The 24,008-nt window shown below is 39.5% G+C and overlaps 1 protein-coding gene across 7 annotated transcripts in view; it reads right to left on the bottom strand.

The window, feature by feature from the left end:
* Window positions 1-1,183: 1,183 nt before the first annotated feature.
* SMAD2 (SMAD family member 2) overlaps window positions 1,184-24,008 on the bottom strand; it is an 88,292-nt gene continuing 65,467 nt past the window's right edge. For 4 of the 7 annotated variants that reach the window (XM_078435267.2, XM_060613789.3, XM_060613790.3 and 1 more), the window contains 5 exons: window positions 23,723-23,776; window positions 22,303-22,515; window positions 19,278-19,415; window positions 18,937-19,081; window positions 1,184-14,555 (listed from right to left, as the gene is read on the bottom strand). In XM_078435267.2, the coding sequence (XP_078291393.1) occupies window positions 14,432-14,555; window positions 18,937-19,081; window positions 19,278-19,415; window positions 22,303-22,515; window positions 23,723-23,776 (674 nt within the window). In that variant the 3' untranslated portion in view covers window positions 1,184-14,431. The remainder of the gene's footprint in view (window positions 14,556-18,936; window positions 19,082-19,277; window positions 19,416-22,302; window positions 22,516-23,722; window positions 23,777-24,008) is intronic. The other 3 variants (XM_060613788.3, XM_078435266.2, XM_060613786.3) reach the window with 1 other exon arrangement.

Consider the following 24,008-nt stretch of genomic DNA (forward strand, 5'->3'; position numbering starts at 1 on the left):
GAGATGGTAAAGACACGGTGGGGCTTCTCAGAACCCGGAGACAAGTTCAGCTTCCTTTGAAAATTTTAGCTTCCATTCCACATTTAGTAAAGACCCAAAATACCAAAATACCAAAAATTCTTCAGGGAAGGCAGTAGAGATGGGCTGGAATGGAAAGAAATATAATTTTTTTTCAACTGTACCTATGTATTGTTCAGAAGTTGTGGTTTTTTTATGAAAAAAATGTTCTTATATAACCATGTAGCTTAAAAAAAAAAATACCCAAAGCATCTCACCATCTTTTCAGATTATATGTGAAATGTATAGTATTTCTGAACACACTTATAAGTTGGAAAAAAGACAGATCTTGACTTAATAATTGCCTAAGCAATTTATCAAAACATTAACAAGTAATCGCAAATGTTTTAATGTAACATTACTGATTCACTTGACATCTTGAATAATCTGTATGTCCAATACACTTTCTATACTCATTATAATTGAACGCTTATTGATAGCTGATCACTAAAATTCTTTGGTTCCACTGCACAATTTTAGGATATTTAAGATAAAGGGATATTTGCTGCCAAAAATCCACTAATCAAAGTAGAAGCTCAATTTAGATACATAAAAAAAAAAAAAAAATCGTGCATGAAAAGGATGTCCAAAATGTTTGTATTTAATTTCAAAGCCCAAGTTTTAAGTAAACCAACACAGATCTTTTGTGTTCCTCAAAGCAAGTAAAAAGAAATTATATTAAACGTCCACTATGGCTTGCTGAATGGGTTGATGTATTTTAAGATTTTTCTCAACGACTTTCAATAGCTCTAACTATGCTGTTAGAGAAGCTCCAAACATTTCCTGTTAAATATATATACACATCCAAAGTAAAGAATGGAAAAAACATACACCAGTGTTTTTCTCGGATTGTTATGATCTGAGTGAGGTTTTTGTTAGGCAGTTCTGTATTTCATAAAAATGGGTATATTAGAGACAACAAAGATGTTAAAAAGTCCCATTCACCGGGTTGCCAGTAAGACTACAAAAAAACTTTGGTGTATTTACATGAACGTGGTAATCAAAGGGAGTTGTGTGACCATTAAATGAGTGTGGGGAAGGGGCGCCCATTTAAATATATATTCAAGGAGAAATGTACTCAGTGCTCTGAGAAACCGTGGTAAATAAATGCTGGACACACAAAAGCTGAAGGCTGAGGTCAACTTTACTTTCGAGGGCTACCCAGCACAGCTGTACCACCAAAGAGAAGCTCACTTCCTAACTTCCTGCATCGCAGGGACTCAGCCTCCCCAGACAATGTTTGATACTTGCAATATAGAAACGGGCCACAGATGATTGCAGTGTTCTTTTTAAAGATTTGTGTCGGTTACAGCATACCGCGATCAGTCAAGCAGATCTTTGCTAAAGCATTAGTCTTGGTGAAGCTCCCCGGAAGCACTCCATGCTTCCAAAACGGCCACCGTGCAGTACGTACAGCAGGGGTGCAGACTGCATCACCACATTTAAGTCCCACAAATGTCTTGGAAGTGGCACTAATGAATGTAAATGTTTATCATTAACATTTCTTCTTAACTGAATGCTTCCTGTTACCTCATTTGTGAGGTGGATTCTTCTAGCTCTGCACAAGCAAGGCTCAGAGTTGAGCGGGTGTGAATTCCAGTCATGTGATAACGGCGGGAGCAGCGGCGACGATGAACCTACAAGAGCGGACAGAGAACACATTCCCTTGGTTTTAACTCCCCTTCATGGTGTACGTGAGAACAGGCGTCTACTGCATGCTCTGGGAATGAAAACACACTTGAACCAAACAGACCCCGGCTTGGGATCTCTTCAGCTTCTCCACGTGTTCCAGTCCTCACTGGCAAACAAACAGACCCATCCGACAACACGAAGCATGGGTGTGGTGGAGTGTGCATTTAGGGCCCCAGTTCTTCATCCTTCCTTGTCTCCGCCCCCCCCACCCCCCCACCCCCAACCCCTTGCCATTTCACTCCGTGGTGACTTTCTGCTCTGAGCTTAGCCCTGTGGCTTGCTTCTGGGGAATGCTGGTCAGCATAAAGGAGGCAGACCTGAAAGGGGCTTTGTGGCCTTGGGTGCTGGTGCTGCCCTCGGCCACCTCCACACAAACATGCCTGGGCCGGCTGATGGAGGACAGGAACATAGAAGGGCTGAGTTGCCCCAGGCAGGGCCGACTTGCCTTGAGGTGAGCCAGGCAAGACCAGAAGAAGTGCCCAGATGCCCGGCCCCGAATCACTGATCAAACTCCTAAACTAAATAAATGTTTACTGCTGCACGTCACTGGACTTTTGGGGTTGTTACGCATCACTTGGGTGGCAAGAAAGAATTGCCTCGCTTGACACCTCGGAGTGTGACATGTCTCCCAACTTTTCCGAGAGAAGAAGGATCCAGGAGTAGAGACCTCACAGTTACCCTCCCCTCTCCTGCACACCATGAAGATTCAGTCATCTATCACCGAGCACCCACTTTGGGCTAATCCCCATAGGCACTCTGAAAAGTCACTTCCTCACTTCAGGGAATCTGAGGAAACGAGAAACGCGAGGCAGTCTGATGACATGATTTATCTAATGTCACCATTAATTGGCAGAGTCAGGGCCCAAACCCAAGACCTAGTGCCATTTCCCATTACATCAGAAATGATCACCAAGGCTTCAAACTAGCAGAACGGTACTCTGTCCAAAGTCATCAAAGACAGAAAAAGTTTGTTTAAAGAACACAAGTGAGTTTTTATTCCATCATCCAAGATAACTGAAGTATTTGACCATGACAGCATTTCACCCTTACTCAGCATTCTTGTTGCCTCAATGGCCCTTAGGATAATGCTATTCCCAGCTGAGAAACACCCAGACGACCTGAGACTAAATCATATAGATCCCCTATTTCCCAGTTTTATCTTAAAGGATTTTACGTTCAACCTCCCTCTTCTTCAGCCAATCACTAAATATGTAAATTGTATATATGAAGATCAGCTGTTGCTTGGTGGGAATACTAATTAGGGAAAAATACCCTGCGTAAATATAAATTAGGGAATAGCGGAAACATAACAAATGCACCAATTTTCAAAGGCAGTCTCTTAAAGAATGTAGTAACAGGCCAGATCCTAGGACATCACCCCTGTTTGTGATTTCAGGCCTTACAAAACATACAAACAAATCCATTACATATTGTAAGATAAGGCAGTTTTCTGGGGGCTTATGTACAGGAGGTTTTAGGGGCAGAACGGGAAAGGGGGGGGGGGACGGGACACAGAGGAGAAAGAAGCTGACATTGGCAGATGAGGACTGCACCACGAGGGAAATTGTACAGACGTTGCTAGAAACTCCAAATTTAGTTTGCCAAATCTAGCTTGACTTTATTAACATATTTGATTTCATATGTATGTAAAATTTAAGCACCTGGATACTGAAATGGTAAGAGATGCTTTAGTTTAAAAGTAGTTAAGCTTTTAGAGTGTAACATTTTGTCAGTGGTTGTCATTTGAGTTTAAAAACTGAATTTCCTCTGCTGCGTACTTCCTTTATACAAGAATCTTGCAGTGGAAAAGTCCCCTTTGACAACTTCAGAGCATAGGAAGAAACCACAGTGGTTTGCAGGCCGCTAATTCCGTTACAGATGAAAGCATTCAATTATCTCTATAAAACTCAATTCCTTAGAAAACGTGTTTGTGATCAACTAAGTACGTTTTCAAAATGTGGTGCTACCACATGCTATTATTCAAGATTTTGATTTAAAAGTTGGAACGATGTAGTTTGTGGTTCTTGGGTAAAACGAAGACACCTCATCTGTTTTTTCAATATGAAAGTATTCTCAATATAAAAAGGCAACCTAGAATACTTTTATTCCAGATGTTAAGCTAGGCTTGTTTAAATCTTTGTTTTTAGCCACCGCAGCCCAAACATACTTAAAAACTGCAATCATTTAGAAGGTCATCATTAGCATTAAAATCTTATTTACATGGCATGTATATTTGAAAGTGTGATCAAATATAGTCTAGAGATAAGGTAGCTCATGAATAAAACTTGAACAAGACTTAAAATCAGACTAAACTCTAGCTTAAGTTCAAGACAGGGGATCTCAATGGAGAATTCCTGTTGGGCAGTGGTTAAGGCCTCTCTGATGATTGCTACTTTTTGTCAGAAAAACCTACATACACACAACATTCTGCATAAAATCCCAGAGGGTTCTCTAGATTAATAGTCTCCAGCTGTACGTTGAGCAAAAAGTTGTTTCGGTTAACACACACACACACACACACACACACACACACACACACACACGAACGTGTTTCAACTCCCCATGCCCAAACAAGCAGCCCATACTTGGCCAGGGTTATGTTGGGTATTCTCCTATCCTTTGCGACATCCCGCTTTCGTGCACAAAGTCACAAACAAGAGTTTGGCTCCAAGACCTCATTTCGAACAGCTTCTCAAGTCCTCTCCATCCGTCCACATTCAGCGCATCCTTGAATATTGTGTTTAGACGGTATTTTGTCCATTCTCTTATCGCACATCATTCAGAAGCACCTTCTTCCTCCTCCGGGGTCATCTTTCCTAAATTACTTTCAAAACTTTTTAAGCAATCTTATTACTGGATAGCATTAAGGTAGGTGCAGAGGCAGCCAACAAAACTATCGAAGACAGAACACAGAAGCGGTGGCCAATCCCTATCTCAAACTCCATTTATCCCATAACCAACCGTAAGGTCACGTAGCTTGCACTGGAGCACAGAAACACATGGTTTGTTTGCAGCTTCCTAAAGGCAGGCTTGGTCTGTTGTTGGTTATCACTGAACTTGTTACCCATTAAGTCGGATTCAATGTTCTTGCCTTCTAGTAATGTGGTTGATTTTGGAAATGTCGTCTTCCTATGTGCAAACCAACATGACATTCGCTTTTACACAAAATAACCATCAGCTAAACCGATTCTACACGTTCCCATACCTATTTATCATAGCAGAAAGTAGCTTTTATATATGCCTTTGTTCTTTGGGATTCCTACATTGGTGAACTATTCATTTTCAGGTCGGGCTCATCTTTATATGGTGATGAAGAGGAGGAAAGGAAGCTGGACAACTGCACAGGACAAGTATGTTCTTGAGTAGCAGATGAACACGGTCTTCACCCTCGGATGTATCAGGTGCTTAAAATGACAGCACTGGAATACATCATTTTGATAGTAAAAGATCTGCTTCCCAAACTAAGGGGCTTTCAATCTATTTTGAAGCAAGGGGGGGGGGGGAGGGGAAAGGATTTGCCAAATGGTGATAAAGCCCAAACATACAACATACTCCTCCCCTACTCTTCAGCCCTTTGGTGAGCATGTGCAATTATGGAGACTAGGGTGATTATGGAAATCTCCCAGTGCAGACAACCAGTGTCACTAACAGGTTAATGAGCCAGGAACGTTCCCAGGGTGAGGTGACAATGGAAAACGATCTTCTCCTGCCGTCTAGTGCAGTGATGTAGTTAATGCTGGAAGATTCCTTTCACATGGTTTATAAAGTTCCATGGAGTAGCAATTTAAGTAGGATTCGTTTAAATAGGTTTCTACCAATTCAAGATTGTTGATGCAACCATGCTAGTTCCTAGACTGTTCAATGCCAAGCAGAGAAGCACGTACTTCCGCTTGTGAAGTCCCTTTTGTTACATCCTAAAGTGCGTCTGTCTTAAATGATTTGAAGAGAGCAGTCTGCTAACCAGAAGTATTGATTCATCCTAGGAGCTGAGCTCTTGCAAGGCACAGAGGAATTGGCTCATCTAAAAAGTTTTTAGCGTTTTCAATTATTTTGTGGCACTATAATTATGAGTAAGCTGTGGCTTACTCTTTTTTCAATGGAATCTTGCTTAAAAGGTTTTTGTTGTTGTTGTTGTTGTTTTTGCTAGGAGTACATTTTGAGAGTAAATGTGAATTTCCCCTTCTTGTCTGTTTTGTTTACAGCAGTTGATACTTATTGGAGATCATTAATTTGGCACAAGCAGGCTCTGAAAGAAACTAAACCGTGTAACTTACCGGCACTGGGGGGATATGTGTTATGGGTGTGCTGTGGGGTGTAATATCAAGCAGTGTGTATCTGTCTGCCAGGGGAGTAGAATAAACTTTTTATACAAAACTTAAAGAAAAAGATGAACTCTTCGTATCATACTGCCATTATGTGAAACACACACAATTTTTTTTTGTTTCCATATAATTTAGGGCATGGACAGCAAAATATAATCCCCTCTAAGAAAGATCAGTTTAAGTTAAAATCAATTAAAACAATTAAGAATCAGTCCCATAATAACATGGTAAACAACTCAAATGGCTTTTTTTCTTTAATGCTAGGAAAAATGTTCACCTTTCAATGGTGAAAGTACTGTTAACACAGGTAGAGAGCAAACAAGGTAAAAAGTGAGAGCACATACAGACACACACAAATATATATAAAAATTGACCAGAAATCACAGGACATTTAAGCAATGTTTTCTTAAGTAGAACTATTTTTTTTTTTTTGTACTTTAAATAGACTAAAATATTTGGTGTGGGCGAGGGGAAGGAAATCAGTATTTCACAATTTTAACTTGAAAACCAGCTGCAATAAAGCCTCAGCTCATCGTTTAAAAAAGAAAAAAATGGAACCACATCATACTTTTGACAACCATAGGATTAAAGCTTACAAAGAACACACCTACCATCTACATCACAGTGCACAGAGGACGCAGGCTCCGAGGACTACCACAGGGAAACGACGACAGACTGCATCCCTCATAGTTGCATTACAAAATTAATGCTGTATTAGAAAAATCTCACCTCCCGTGCTTGGCGCTCTAGCTGGTAAACACCTGAGGGGTAGGGGGCTACCAAAACTGAGGGCACCGCTCAGTCTGGATCCGGACACCCACTTTCTTCCCCTGCCATTGGCCGATGCATTTAGTAATCTCAATACAACAGTCACTGAGAATCAACACTACATTCTGGCCTCTTGAGCAGGACAGTCTGCAGAATGTAGCAGAGGCTAGAGCATCCAAGGCCGTATTTTCTCTCAAGCGAGGAGAAATCCACAATACCACTCAGTTTTCTCTTACTGTGAAACATGTAAATCTCAGATTAGCTTTAACCCCATAAAGACATGATTTGTACTTCCATATACACACAGGTTCTGAAGAACTTAGCTATCTAGTTGCCTCTTCTGTTTCATTAGCCCCCTGGTTACCTTCCCTGGATTACTAAGTGTGAAGTCTCACCACCTCGTTGGTGCCATTTGCTGTTATTTGTCATGAATCTCACGTTCCGTCCACAGTAGTAAGTGACTGGAGGACACACATCCAAGTCTCAGCAATGTTGACAAGCCCTAAGGCAGCTGAACTTAACTGTAACCATCACAATGTTTTAGGGAGTGAGGGTTAGTCGTAAGAACACCTAGGGTGACAGTTCTTCCCGGCGCACCCAGGACTTTCCCAGGTTTGGAACTGAAAGTCCTGTATGCAGGGAACACCTCAGTCCCAAGTGTCCCAGGGCCGTCGGTCACACTGAGAACACCGCTCACTCTTCCCCTCGTATCCCTAGGTAGAAGGTAAGAATTTTCAAGATCGTAAAGCTACCTATGAGGACATCAGCTCAAAAAACACTTTTAGGGCATTGCTTATGGCAAGCTCCTAGAAGTCCATGGATTCTTTATTTAATAGTGTCCATTATAAGAACAGTTGGTGGTACCTAAGCAAATTAGTGGTCAGTGTATAAAAGTTCATTCTTGAAACCTGTTTTCAGACAAATCCTCTAAAGCTTCTTCTCGTTTGGTCCAGTTATATAGTATTTCACTGAATCTTTCTGAGATTTTCAGAGCTAAATGAATAATTCAGTTTTATATGTCTTTTCATTTTCTTTTTTTAGGTGAAAACACTCTTTGCCAACTATTTCCCACATTCTTGCTTCATATATTGGAAAGACTGCCAACTGGAGATACTCCCCCCAGATTACAAAGGCCCGGAATTGTTACTTTTTACAGCATTCTGCCAGAAGGTCTGGCCTTGGGAAGTGATGGCAAAGAGTATTCTCAGATATGAACATTTTTATTTTGCCTACAACGCTGTGATCTAGTTCAACAACTGCACATCTGCTTTCGGCGTAATCTCTAGTTTTTCTTGTTTTGCCCTCTTGTGTAAAAATGGTTCGTGTCACAGCTTCACTATCGCTAATAAAAAGATATAAATATTTATGCCTTAAATGTCAGGGTCAGAAAAGCGACAATGAAGCCTGAGGTAAAGTTGGTCTAAAAAGTGACCAATTTGGGTTCTGCGTCTTGCCAAGAAACAGGATTTTTAAAATTAAATCTATGCAGATTACCTACTTGCTACATGTGATGATTTCCCCCAATTTAAATTAATCTGTGTGTATGGTAGTTACACAAACCAACAAATGAATACATTCTTAAAGCAGGTACATACATTCACCAGAAAAGCACCCTATTCTCACCAATGTACTCTTTTGTTTGAACAATCCAAGAACGTGAATAACGAGACCGACATATTTCTTAAGGGACTTACTGAAAAAAGGAAAATGAAAATCTCTTTGGAAGAGACTTTTAGTAAGACTTCTATCCCTACAGACAGATGCTGAGAATCAACTTTCTGCTACGGCATTGTAAAGGGTAGAACTTAATATAGAACCAGAAATATGGCAAGTTATCTAGTGACTAACAGTGTAAAATAGCCAAAAGCTTTAAAGCCACAGAGAGAAAGAAGAAAAGTGGAGTGTGAAACGCAAAATACATAATGAAGTATTTTTCGAGGTCTAAGACTTCACTTTTGTTCTTATATCAGTATATTATGGATTTCATGGTTCAATAAATGATCATCTTTAATTAGAAATAGGAAGTAAATCCTTAACTTCTCACTGAACATTCTGGAGAAACAAAGAGCTTTCTTTCTTTCTTTTTTTTTTTTTTTTTTTTTGAAGGGTAGGAGAAGATGATTTTGCAGGATTTTTTTTGGAGAAAAATCTATACGTCCTTTGTGTGGTGCTAACGAATCCTTCTCACTCCCATCAACAGCAGCATTATTCTTCAAGGGCCCTTCTGTCTCCACCAGTGCTTGAAATGTGTGGTCTATTACAGATCTCATGGCAGCAAACCAATGGACACTGAAGTTAACTTAGGCTAACACACTCTGGTCAGGAGTCTGTGAATCAGAGATGACCCAAAGAACTTCGGAAAATCCATTTCTGTTGAGCACAGCTAAGAAAGTCAGGTCTGAACCACCTTCAGGCTGCCCTTAACTACAGGAGAACTTAACTTGGTAGTGCTACCTCCCAGGTATCTTAAGCAGCTCAGCAATCTTAAGCTAAGACGAAAACAGAGGATGGCAATCTGACACTTAAAAAAAAAAAGTTAACCCTACTCTAGTACCTTCCAGAGACCACTTGACGTATAATAATTTAATCAATGGGTGTCTATCGTAGTTTTACTTGATGTTAAAGAATTCCAGTTATGATTCTTCATTATCAAGCTGCCTAAAAATGGCATACTAACCAAACCGCCAATCAGGACTCTGGCAGAATAAATAAATTACTCCGAAGGTCTGAAAAGAAAATGTCTGCAAGCAAATTAAGGAACTCTCAGTGAGATCTGAGATTTAAACAACAGAATTACTCCGTGATGCTAAAATGTAAGCAGATATATGACCCCTACTGTTAAGGTTTTCCTAGGAGTGTGTATGTATCTATAAATCCATACACACACACGATAGAATTTATTTCCTACTAAAAAGATTTAAGGCAGTTATGCTATATATAAAGTTAGCTATAATATCCAAGATAAAACCGTTCCTATTCAAAAAATTACAAGAAATTATTCAAGAAATTAGACAAGTTCTTACCATAAAGGCTATCATGAGGCTGTCTATATCTAGTATAGCTGACGTTTCCTGGTTGAGGCTCCAAACACAGGAATTCCACTCCAAGAGATGATTTGTCCCTCAATCCCCACACATAAAAGGTAGTCTGAACACATAAAATATTCATGAAAGCTTGAAAAGACATAAAAGGAACTCAACAGTAGGATTCTGACCACCTCTAGAGACCACTCACTATCGTCATTACTCTTGATCGTACTAACAACAACCCAATACGCTCCAAGGTGGAAATGGGCTGGTGTTAGAGGAAAATCATTGGCTGCAACTGCTGGAAAAGCTCCTAATCCTAAACATAATTTAAAATAGAATCTGTAATTCATGCTATTTACTAGTCACAAAGACATTTAACTGGAGAGAATTTCTCAGCCATCTGTTAAGATTTAAGTGATTGACCAACTGGAACAACATCAACCTTCATGGTGAATTAGGACCCTGGGTATGAAAAGCACCATCGTTTTTGGTCTTTAGTAAAGGTCAATGGAGAGAAACATTCTGATGTCTGCAGATAAAACATGGTTGGCAAGAGGGCAGCCAGCAAGACCACTAGGGATACGTTCTGTCATGAGAAAGGGAGGAAGGATACAATTCAGTTGATGAATTATCAAGAATTTAGCAGAGTAAAGCTCATGAAGGAAAGAAACTGGGCAAAAATTTGTCACGTCTAAACACTGGTGAGTTGGATCAGAGTAAGAGAAAAGATCACATGTTGCTTACGTCCACAGACTACCTAGTTATCTACAGAGACAGAGGAGATGGTGTGGAAGGGGGCAGTCTGTGAAATTATCATGTATAGCCATGAAAGCAAGTGGACATAAAGGCAAATTTTAAGCAAAGTGAACATTCTCTTGCGTTACTTTATAACTCACCATCAACCAGACTGGGGAGGGTGCTGATTACTGAATAAATGCTCAAAAGCATTTTTGCGGGGGTGGGGGGGGGTGGGGAGACAGATCTTAAAGGTATATTTGGACATCTTTTGGAAGAGGTAGAGAAACCAACTGGGTATATATAATCCTTTCCTTGATTTCAATTAGCAAGAGACCAGACTGATTGTTCTTCACCTTCAGTGTCTTAGTCTTCATTAAAACTGACCTAAAAGGCACAAATAAACTGAAATTAAAGTAATTTTAACAAAGGAGAAAATCGGACACATTTAAAGGCAGAAGAATCAAGCAAAGTTGGATATGGTTTAAAGTTAAACAAACAAACTAGGTATTAAACAATTTGCAATTATATACTTGGGATACAGAATTAAGAGTACAGAATACAAATATTTAGCTTTTGAGAAAAATTAGGCAGTTTTCCTTCTGGCAAAGTGGCAGGTCCTGAGAGAAGGAGTAATAACTCCACAGCTTGAGGGCCAGGACTAAATCCCAGTCATCTTTTCACTACTGAGCACCTTCCACCGTGGCTGGATAAAGAGCAGACATCAGTAAATGTTTACGGAATTAATGGATAGCATACTGTATAATTAGTATAACTGGCGTAGCTCAAACCAAATCAGGAAGGTTCCCTGAAGTAGGAGAAAAGAACACAGGTAGGGTTGTTCCAAAAAAGTGGGCCGAAGTCCAGTCATGTGTTCTAATCCTAAACAGTGCTTACACAGACTTTTCAACTTTTTTTTTAAAGCAGTAAAACTCTTTTTTAAAAAGAAATCTATAATAGAACTCCATTATAGGATAAAAACGAAGCTGCCACTGGTTAAACCAAAGTCAGTGGGAACGTCACCAGCCTCTGATTCCCTACAACGTCTCTCTATGGACTCTGCTGTGCAAACCACCATCCATCTTAGAAATGTGACAGAAAATATGTTCACTCAGTTCTCATGTGAAACAGAGAAAATTACCGGCGCTGTGGAGGGGGAATTCTAAATAATGTTGCTAACTTAAATAAAGACAAAATTCAACAGACAGGAGAACTTATCACTCAGAAGAATGAAAACAACCCCAATGAGGGGAGGGGGGGCAGGGAACCAACAAAAATTAGGCCGCAGCAGACAAAACAGAATGTAAACACAGCATCTCCTTAAAAAGCACGTAAAGTCATCGAACGCCAACAGAGTCAACTGCCCGACAGGTGCAAGGTCCCAGTACTACAGGTATTTCCAAAGAGCTGAGTCTCAGTTTAATGTTGCAGAGAAGAATCCCAACACGGTTGCAGAGATGTCATCACTCCTGAGACGCTAGAGCTGGCACGAGCAGCTGATTACCAGGACCTTCTACCACTTTCAAGGTTGTTCTCTGTCCCTGGAACTGCTCTCCAACATCACCCCAAGTTCTCAAGTAAGCCCAACTCTTCCAAAGGGGCAGAGGTTGGTCTGGGTTATCTCCAGCCGGCCTGACAGTGGTCATACCTGAACACACGAAGCCATCTATCACAAAGTAAGGCCACCCTCAACTCTTACAAATTATAGAACCCTTCTGATCCTCGAGTTTGGATCTGTGCAGAGACTTCTACATAAGCATTAATACTTAATAGTGAGTTTCCTTCAAAATGAGCCTTTGCATTTGACGTCGTTCTCTTGGCCAGGAAGGCCGATCTCCCTGGCTCCCCACCATGGCTTACTCCCTTCTCACATCAAATGTCAGCTCGAGCATCACTTCCTTAGAGAAGCCTTCCCTGCCATGCTCTACCACAGTACCCTGTTTATCTCCTTCATAGACAAATAAGCTCATTAAGGGTCACAGTAACTGATGTCTCAGCCAAGGCAGGGACTAGATTTGTCTTGTTCACCTTTACCCAAGGCAAAGAGAGTTCCTGGCACACGTAACAGGTGAACAGTAAGTATTCGTTGAAAGAATAAAAAATTACCATACCAGGTTTACATGAACACATACGTGTACACACAAATACAGGAAAATGGGGGAATATCTAATAGAAAACAATCAAATACTGAGAGTCCTGAAAAGGATACCTACAGAGACAGCTAAATATGGTTTCAAAGAACAAGTACCAAAGGTGTCTATCTTCAAAAATATGAAAATTTACTAGAAGGGGGTCAGGAGTGGCTGTTTCCCACTTCTAAAGAGACGCAAACAAGAACTGTTTAAACTGCAGACTTAACATTAGACGTAAGGATTATCTGCTGCTGCATGGACTACGAACAGAGCGTCTGGAACCTCCTCTCATGGCAGAGCATAAAACGTCAGCGGGTATAATAGTCAACCACATTTTCAGGATTAGTTAAGAACACCTCTGACTGTAGGTAATTATAAGCTAAAAAAGCTTGCTAAACTGCTTCTCCCCCAATTTTTAAAATTCTCAATTCACAATTAGGTAAAATAACACTTTATAAATTTAATACAACATACTTTAAAAACAAATGGCCCTTATCTGCTGATCATACCTCAGCATCACTTTTGTGGGTATTGTGCAGAAGCAATTACATTTACAAAAAGGTCCATTTCATAATACAACCTGGTAACTAAATCACACGAAACTCAAAGAGCCCTAGGTCTGCTATTGAAGTATTTTAAAATAGCTTTTAAAAAAGAGTGTTTGTATCTAGAGACTGGCTTTAAAAAAAAAAAAAAAAAAAAAAAAGGATAAATATAGTGAAATAACTGTAGCATATCCCTGAAAACAATTATACTGCCATTTGCGTTTTTATGAGGTGCAAGGATAAATCACCAGACTGCTTGGTTACGCAAGTCAATTACTATCCGTTGAAATTCGCTGCGAGACGGAGGGGTTTATTCCATATGAATTCGCACTGTGCCCCAGAATTAACTGGTGCTGGCAGTATCAGTGCCACCATTTCAGTGATGGATGTCATGCTACACAGTTCTGGTATCAGGGCAAAAGCGGGGATGGAGAAGAGGTCTGGGAAGATTCTCTGCAAAGTTTCGTTACAGTGAGATTTAGCAGTAAGTAACACAAAAAGAATGACTGTTTAAGACCCACTGAACACATTAAGGTCAAGGATTTCAAAAGTTAATCCACTTTTCTTCCCCCAAGAGTTTATTTTTGGTAAAAGGCAGAAAAATTAGTTTTTCTACAAGGGAAATCTGCTTCTAAATGATAATTTGAAAATCTTGATATATATTATATATTAAAAAAGACACACAAAAATAACGGAGAAGTGGGAATAACAGATTAGGTACTGTAACTTTATAAAGGCTTGCCTAAATCAAGAAGCAGCACACACACACCTAATTTCTGCAAACTAAAAATGTATATAAACAGCACAATACTGTGATACTGGATCATGATACATTACCTGTACACATAACTACTACTGTTATTAATAAACCTTTGGGACACTCAGTTTTAGGCCCAACAAGACATCAGTCAAGTCTTTAAAATCTTCTCTTTCTCCTTTATGGGAGGGTATTTCTAGACACTAATTTTCCCATCTAATATTCGAATATAGGAAACCGATTCCACAAGGTGCTTTAATTGACGAGGCCTCAAGTGCTGTTTTCTCTCTGGAATTTTTGGACAGTAAACAGTCCGTGGGGACCACACACAAATACTATGACAGAAGAGTTGTTACGTTAAGTCTTTTGATGGCGCTTGACTGGTGCCGAGGCTTTAGGACATGCTTGAACAACGCACTGAAGGGGATCCCATCTGAGTTAACACTTTGTCCAACCACTGCAGAGGCCCATTCAGATGAAGTTCGATCCAGCAAGGAGTGCTTGTTACCGTCTGCCTTCTATTTAAGAGAATACAAGAAAATAATTATGAAATGAAAAGAACATGGCTATGTTTAGTTAGCTACATGCATTAAGAATTCAGATAAATTAAAAGGCTGTATACACTAAAACCTACATCCTTTTGAACAAGCATTCAGTCTGGATAGCGATTACTTTGAAGACGATTTAATCCTCAAAGTCTAACAAAATACTTCTAATGACTTTTTATTTTATTTATTTATTTTTGCTTTTAAAGAGATGAACAAAAACATCTTTTTCTCTTCAGATTAAAATTAGGAGGGTGACCTGACTATTTACCATCCAAAATGAGACACCTTTAAGAGGAAATCAGGGGTGCTTGGGTGGCTCAGTTGGTCAAGCATCCAACTTCTGCTCAGGTCATGATCTCACAGTGGGTTCGAGCCCTGAGTCGGGCTCTGCACTGACAGCTCAGAGCCTGGAGCCTGCTTCAGATTCTGTTTCCCTCTCTCTCTCTGCCCCTCCCCCTCTTGTGCGCACGCGCTCTCACTCTCTCTCTCTCTAACTCTAAAAAATAAATAAATATTTAAAAAAAAAAGAGTGAATGTAGTCACTATTAATAATCATGCTAGGACAAGAGACTCCAACCAGACTGCCCCCAAGCAAACCAGAATATACCTTACTTACTATTCAACCATAGAACAGAGGATATTCAAATACCAAAGAAAGTCTAAATGGAACAGGGCTCAAATTTCAAGTATACCAGAACAAAACAGAATTCTGACCTAAGCTTATCATAGAATGTTAAGAGTTGGAGTTCAGCTTTTCCCTGACAAAGCCAAAGAAAAACATCCCTGTTAGAAACATCATGTAGGCTTTTAATAAGAAACACCTCTAGTACCTCGACATAATGGGAGACTCTGGGAATAACAAATTGTTCAATGACACTCTGTCACTTGCACATACTGATTTTAGTTCTTATTTATTATATACAGTAAGTTGGTGAGTCTGCTTGCTTCTTAGCATGACAGCCCTTCAAACATGGGAAAAGGCCATTATCAACTCTTCATCTCCAAGCGACACATGCTCAATGAATTTAAAACTGTATTTCAAAGGATGTGGTTTTCTGTAGCAGATGGTGTCAGTGCCCCACTAGCACCTTGGGATTTTTCAGTGTTCTCTAGCCAACTTCCAATTGCATGTATCTGAATTTCGGTGCCTGAGAACTTCTCTGCTCTGGCCACACGTGTATCAGACCGCAAGTGCTAGGAAACTAACCTCCCTGGAGCAGCCCTCAACCAATGACAGGGGGGTTGGCATTTAAATGTCCAGTTTCCTTTCCTTCTGGGTCAGATAATTCTGTACGTTCATTACTATTTCCCAAGTTTCCCTGGCAGAAAAAGCTCTAATGACCCACCCAATATAGTAGATGGCTTAATAATGGTATTGGCCGCCTTCCCTCCCCTACCTCACTTCCCTACTTCCTCCTTCCTTACCAGTGTTTCCTCCATTTCCTGAATAAACTCCTTGCATTTGAATCCTTGTCTCAGGGCCTGAGACGTACACTAAGACATGCTGATATGTGATCATTCCTAAAACATGACACACGGAACACAATACAACAGTCTCAAATCTGATCTGCACAGACTCAGTGTCTTATTTTGACTTAGATACTACATTTTGGTCGATGCAGCCTAAAACTGCACTGGCACATTTCACAAGTTCACTCACGTTATCCATGAGGCAGAGGCAAGACTGACCCTTCTTCATTTTCCCCTCTGTTCTCTGTTGTTCTTCACATAAAGTTTCCCCTGCCTTCTATCTCTCCCTCAGATCAGGCATTCTGCAGGATTTTGCCAGGATCCCTTTTAATTTTGATCCCGTCATTTGTGGACTTCTAGGTATTTCTCAGTTTGTTTTGAATCAGATCATTCATTACTAGATTAGTTTAACCTTAGGGAATAATTCTTAATCCGGGTCACTGAATGGGAAATAAGTAGGTTTAAGAAGGTTGTCACTATACGTATGTGGGCACAGAAATGCACCCGAGAACTTCTTTATCCCCCTATTTACTCACTTCAGTATCAATCCACTGAACTCAGGTATATTTCTCAATTAAGTATCAATTCTTTGCACATCTGTATTTCCTGTTCACGATAATTCCTGATTTTTTTTTTTTTTTAATGTTGGCAAACATGCTGGCATTTTAAGAAACTGAAAGGTAGTTTTAGAAATGTAACCATTAGCTCTACCTCCTCAGCTCCACTGTCAATAAGGATAAAAGGTTCCTGGTAACTGCCAATAGTTCACAGATAGGAGTATTTGACATTATTGTTAAAGGAAATGTTAAAGGAAACTACTTTATTACCCAAGGTAGATCTATCGGACTTTACGCAAATAAAAACATACTGTGTGTTACTGCTTCTCATAATTACAGATTTTAAATTCTCTCTGAGTTAATGAACGGCAGAGTCCGCCATGCATGAAGGGCAGTACCTCTCTCCACCAATTAAAGCTGTGGTTAGCAGGAGACCTACGGACATATGTGGAATTCTCCCTGAGCTCTACAGTTCACATTGAATTCCGCTAAATTTCTGCTCCCATGTTCTGTAATATTCTAATCTTTTGAAGAAAAAAATGTGTGACCTAAAAGCCTGGTATCAGATAGTAACCATTTAAATTTAAATTTTAATATCAACTCAGGTCAATTTAAGTCCAAGGCAAAAAGGAACTCGGCATTCTTTAAAGGCATCATATGTCAAAAGGGAAATGATTAAAACAAGAGAAAAGTCACAAAATTAGTTATTCTACCAATAGAACTTGGACAAAATAATGACAAGTCTTCATTCTAGGATATAAACATATAACACACTATATATTTCTTATAAAAGCATTTGACCAGCCGATCTCAAGTCTCATGATCCCAAGAGGCACACACCTCCCAAAATTTGTTCAAGACACAGAATCAGGTCCAAATGAAATGAAATACATTCTGAAGAAGGGCCCAAACTACTGGACGAAACAGGAATACTATTACTACACTATATGAGTATTTTCATACGCAGGCATTCAGAGAGTGAGGAGTATGAGCGGCAGAAAGGCTAAGTATTTTACTTAAAATTCTAGCCTTAACTATGCTGAGGAAGTCTTTGCTTTCTCTGATGTGGAATTCAATCCACTGTTTAATTTGGTAATAACTTAATCTATCTTATCCCCTGCTGACACATTAGCCTTTGTAAAACTCAATTACGTGACTGTTACTACTACCCTCGGAGAGGGGGCTAAAAGTCAAGGAGAGCTTTCGTCAGGTCCCCCGTCTCCGCCACTTACAGTGCATCCCTGGGCAAATCATCAAATCTTTTCTAAGCCTGTTTCCAAATAAGCATTCGTTTGAACCACTTTTTCCAACCTTATTAAAAAAAAAAAAAAAAAAAAAAAAGGGAACAGAAACAGTTAATTCTTAGCCATGCTGAAATGAGTGAGATATTGCATTATTTAAAACAGAGGACAAGACCATGGGGAAGGGGAAAAATATTTATATAAATATAAATATAAATATAAATATATAGTTCCAAACAGGGAGGGAGCCAAACCGTAAGAGACATTTAAATACAGAGAACAAACTGAGGATCAAGGGAGTGGCGGGGGTCGGGGAACGGGTGTGTGTGGAGATGGGCATCGAGGAGGGCATTTGTTGGGATGAGCACTGGGTGTTTTATAAAGTAAGTGATGAATCACGGGAATCTACTCCTGAAGCTAAGAGCACACCGTATACACTAGGTGTTAGCTAACCTGACAATAAATCATATAATAAATAAATAAATAAAATTAAAAAACAAAAACAAAAAACACAGCACAGTGCCTGGCCCCTAACAAGTACCCCCTTCTATTACTGAATAAAGTTCTACCTCTTAACCTTATATTCAACTGGTCAACTTGTCTGTCCAGCCGCCTTCTCCTTTACCTTCCATACTCCAGTTGACACGGAACTGGATTCTGTTGCCAGGATCACTGTGGCCCAACCCTTCAACCCCTAACTGAAATCCTACGCATCTTTCCGAATCCAGACCATGTGGCATCTCTATCAGAAGAAGCCTTCCCAGAGCCTCAGTGAAAGCGCCTCTCCTTCCATGTACTGACATAGCCTTCAAATATACCCCTTTTATGGTATTTAACACCCTGCATTACGTTACAGCGCATGTCTGCACAGGTTCTAATTCTGTCTTCTACACTGCCAGCATAGGAACTGGCAGTAGTTTTGAACGTAGAGACCTCCAACTCCCTTTTGTGATTTTGCATATGCTCTGCTGACTCCATAACCTTAAGGAAAATAGATCCGTGTGAACTCCAGAAGACACAAAGAATGGGGGAGAAAAGAATCAAACATTGTGGAAACTGAAGAACTGAATATGTATTTCATACCGGTATTCTGCTCCCCACCCTTTCACAAAACTCATTCTTATGGTGCACATTCTAGTTAGTTGATACACGGCTTCAAAACCCTGATTGACAGACTGAGCCAGAAGAGCAGCAAATTCCTGGTTGTTGAAGATCTTCAGATTACAGCCTACGATTGAAAAAAGTAAAAAAAAAAAAAAAAATACTGTGTGAAAAGAATATCATGATCAAGAAAATAATTTTAAAGGGGCTACAGATCTTAAAATGCAAGGATGCCAATCATCTCCTGATTCCTAAAATTACTAGCAACTAGAGAAGCTCAGCGAGCTGACACAACAGGTCTGCTGACACAGACGCATCCATACCTGGTGGGATTTTACACACTGTTGCCGGGTGCCAGCCGTATCTCTGATTACAGTTGGGGCTCTGCACAAAGATTGCACTATCGCTTAGGCACTCTGCAAAAACTTCTCCACCTATGTAATATAAGCGTACTCCTCTTCCTAAAACAAAATACATATGGGATTAGTTTCATAACATCTCCTGTTTCAGTATGACTTTGGGAGAGTCTTCTTGGAGGAGGATTAAAATGATAGAAGGTATTTTGATAACCTTTTCCATAGCAATGCTTTTCTGAGGTCTAACATTGAAACATACCACTCTGTATTTTTCCAAGTATTTTTTAACAATGATTTTATTGATTTGAAAAAATACACGCTTGTCAAAAGTACGTCAACGATGTAAAAAAGTACATGTAAAGAATTCCATACAAATTATATATTATTTTAAAACACGTAAAATAAACGGAGTTAAGTCTAAAGGAATTAACTGTTTGGATAAATACGCCTTCGTCATAATAGACGGTATTTCCTTAAAGATGCCACTAAGGTTAAGAAAAAAGTGAATAAAATCATCAAGAAGTTAGTGTCATTTGCCATTTTTACAATTATATTAAGGTGACCACCAAATCCCTAGGTAGATAAGCAGAACTAGGGGAGAAAAAATTATGCTGGAAGATTTTAATATACTTTTTTCAGAATCGGACAAATACACACAAAATATTAGAGACAGAAGGATTTAAAAAACCAACTGTGAAAGGTAGAGATCTCAGACAGCACCTAAGATTCTCACTCCTGGTGTGCAGACATCTTTTCTATTATTCAGTCAAACACGAATCTAGGTGCTGCCATTAAGGAATTTCTCGGATGTAATTAAGGTCTCAAATCTGCTGACCTCAAGAAAGGGAGGTCCTCTTTTGGCAGGCCTGACTTAATCAGGTGCCAGCCCTTAAAAAGGACGGGGCTGTCCCTGGTGAAAGTGATTCAAAGTGTGAGCGAGAGGGCCCCGCGAGGCAAGGAATGGAGGGGACTCCCACTTGCTGAGAACAGCTTCTAGCTGTCAGTCTGCAGGAAATGAAGACCTCGCTGCTGTAACTTGAAGGAAGTGAACCCTGTGACAATCATGTGAGCTTGGAAGAGGCCCTCCAAGCTCCAGAGGAGGACAGGACAAAGTCAATGCCATGATTTCCCCTCGTAAGATCCTGAGGAGACTCCTAACCCATGCCTGGACTCCTGACCTGCAGACACTGTGAGATCATAAATCCGTGTTGTTTCAGGCTGGCAAGCGTGTGGTAACATGTTACACAGCAAATGAAAACTAAGAAAACATTTAATACATAAACACAGAACCTGATGCCCTGCTCTTGTGACCACAGAATATTTGTAAAACAACCAGACGTACACTTGACCATCAGGAAAAGATTAAATCCAAAAAGCAGAGATTTTCCAAGCTATAGCCTCTCATCAAAACCACCCAATAAGTTAGAAATTGAAAGTAAAAAGATCCAATAATTGCGGCAACCTAAAATTATGTAGAGAAGGAAATACAGTAGAGGAAACCTGTTGAATTTTTATGCAGAACCCCAACTAAAACACAGGCAAAACCAGAATTATTTTAGTTAACGTAGGGTGGGTAGTCAGAAGCCTTCCTTACCCACAAGACACCTAAGATTACACAAAATTTATACATCAAGCAAGATTTGAGAAATTCCACACAAAGCAACATTAACAGACCTCTTTAAGTTACAGCACGTTTGCAGAATGATACTCGCTCTTTAGTGACCAGCATTATTTCTCACAAGAGGTCAGAGTTAATTCATTAGAAACTGAAGCAAACTATTGTTAAAAGAGGTTACTTTAAGGAAATGAGAACTATGTTCAGTTATATTAGTCAAACTTTTTCTACCTCATTGCCAAAAAAAATACTGGGGACTCAAAGAGTTGCTGTTTATGTGGATTGCATCTATGGAAACTTAGCACATTAGATATTAAAACTGAGATTCAAAAAAATTTATAATTCATTTAAAGTTCTAAATAATACATCTATTAAATACTAATATAAATAACATGTTTATGAAAAATAACTATTTCCTCTCCCCGCCCCCCCCCCCCAATTAGTGAGAACAGCAATGTTTTACATTTTTGCAAATCTCTCTAATGTCTGGCTTAAGAGAAGAAAGTTGGATTCTTATCAGATTCTACATGTAATCTCTTGCAAAATCACATGCCTTGTAGCTTCTGGAATATTTCACTGTACATTCATGAGTGAATGAGAGTGAAAAAAAGGCAAATAGCATCTTAGTACCATTATGAAAGAAGTTTTGACCTCACGAAGTTGCTGAAAGGGTGTCTGGGACTACCACATTTTGAGAGCCTCTGAACTATTTTTTGACCTATGTACTAAACAGTAGTTCTTATTTATAATATCCTGCTTCGGGGGCACCTGGGTGGCTCAGTCGGTTGAGTGTCCAACTTCAGCTCAGGTCATGATTTCAAGGTTCACGGGTTCGAGCCCCGCATCGGGCTCTGTGCTGACAGCTCAGAGCCTGGAACCTGCTTTGGTTTCTGTGTCTCCCTCTCTCTCTTCCCTCCCCCACCCCCACTCGCACTCTGTCTCTCTTTCAAAAATAAACACTAAAAAAATTTTTTAATAATAAAATAAAGTATCTTGTTTTAGATTAAGGGTGAGCAGATTTAATTATTTAGTATATTAATTCCCTGAAGGGGGAAACACTAGGGGACTGGAAAAAAGTCATGGTTTGTTAAAATTGTAATTCGAAAATCTGAACAGGACACATTTATGGCTGGTGGAGGTGCAGCAAAGTAATTTTAACATGCATTTATTGAAGGACTTCCCGGAACCAAGGGTGCCAAATAAAGAGAAGCCGAAGGTCAGAGTCTGCGGATCTATTAAAGCAGCGAAGCTGTGCACTCACACTGACAAGAGAGAAGGCAGGCGTTTCTGCACACAATCTTCTGCTGTGGCAAACTGCACGATGCTCACATTATGAGTATACGGCACTGGTTCTTGACAGAAGGTAAAAACACATACCTATATGTCTTCTTGTCATTTCTACGGTGGCATTTCGGTTGACGTTGGAGAGCAACCCTAGGCAGAACCTCTCTGAATTGGATGGATCTGTGAAACCGTCTACAGTGAGTGAGGGCTGTGATGCGTGGAAGGTCTCTCCAACCCTCTGGTTTAATTCATAATATGCTATTGAACACCAAAATGCAGGTTCTGAGTAAGTAACTGGCTGCAAATCTGGGGAAAAAAACCAAACCCATAAAAGCAAGAAATGTTGTGTGAACAGTTCAAGCCAAGAAAAGATTGAATATCATCAGATATCTGTACGTGCTCTATGCCAGCCTAAACTGGCTGCAGCTCAGGAAGCAGACTTAACATCTACACCACAGACTCCAGTCTCCATTAGATCATACCAGATTTTCAATGTTTCAAATTTCCCCCATCTCATTCGGTCATCTAATCTTCAAACATCTTTTTTAGACTTTCTGGGGGGTCATGTTCTACTAGTAGTTTTACCCTAGTTCCTGTTCAAATATAAAACCATCGCGGGTAAAGTAAATCAACTTACATAATAAAACTAATTTTTCGTAGGATAAAGTGGAATAAAGCTGGAGCAAGGACTGAGTCAAACGCCACAAGAAGAAAAATTCTATCATAATCATGGAACACAAAATACGACGTATTTTTGACATTGTCTATTTTAACATGAGATTCTCGGTGAGTTACCCTAGTTACACAAATAGAAAACCCATGCATATACAAGAAACAGAAAGTAATAAAACACAAAAGGCATGTAAGTAGAAACAGAATATAGAATCAAAAGAATCTACATATTTCATGGACCACATGAATTTAACTTCTGTAATTTTGATTAAAAGACCCAAGGAGTATCATGAACATTTTGTAGAATAAACTCCTAATGTGTAGAAACTGCAGAGAAATTGGGAAATACTGAGGTAAAACGAAGGCCAAGGATAAACTACACAATGTACACACACACACAATCTTCCATACCCCATGCATATTTGTGACTGTGTGTCTGTGTATATATACAGACACACACCTTTTTATATTAGTAATTGCTATTACAAAATATCATAAAATAAACATACCCATATAAATCTAGCCATAATATATCATAAAACTTTCCATAAAGAATATGATTTCCATGGATAGAAAGATTTATTCGGTTTGATACTGTTTTAATAGTATTAAAAGTTTTAATAGTATTGAGGTTTTAATAGTACTGAGTTTTAATAGTATTAAGGCAAATTATCATTTTTAAAAAGCACTAATTTGAACAATCATTTGATTATCCATTGAGATCTGTTTCTCATGTATACGAAAAATAATTTTCAGAGAAGACATTTGATTAACGGAATATTATAAAAGGTGGGGGGGGGAGGGGGGAGGGTGTGGGGGAGAGGAAGTATTTGCCACTTACCCAAACTATGATTAACAGGGGAAAGAGTAGTAGGAGACAGTTCTGCTGGAGATCCTGAAACAAAAGGAGTCAATTTTGTAACAGATCTGCAAGTACTTCCAGAACTTCTGACCAAATAATTGTTAAAACTGGTTGCATCTGGTTGTAACTATCACAAATAATACAGATAGTTTACATCCTAACAATTCAAAATAGGCAGCTGCAATATGTGAATTTAATTTTGGAGGCTTCAATATATAAAAGGTACAAGCGTATGAACAGCCCTAGCTTCTAGCCACCCAGTTCT

This window comes from Panthera onca, chromosome D3, assembly GCF_046562875.1.
Source record: "Panthera onca isolate mPanOnc1 chromosome D3, mPanOnc1 haplotype 2, whole genome shotgun sequence".
Lineage (NCBI taxonomy): Eukaryota > Metazoa > Chordata > Mammalia > Carnivora > Felidae > Panthera > Panthera onca.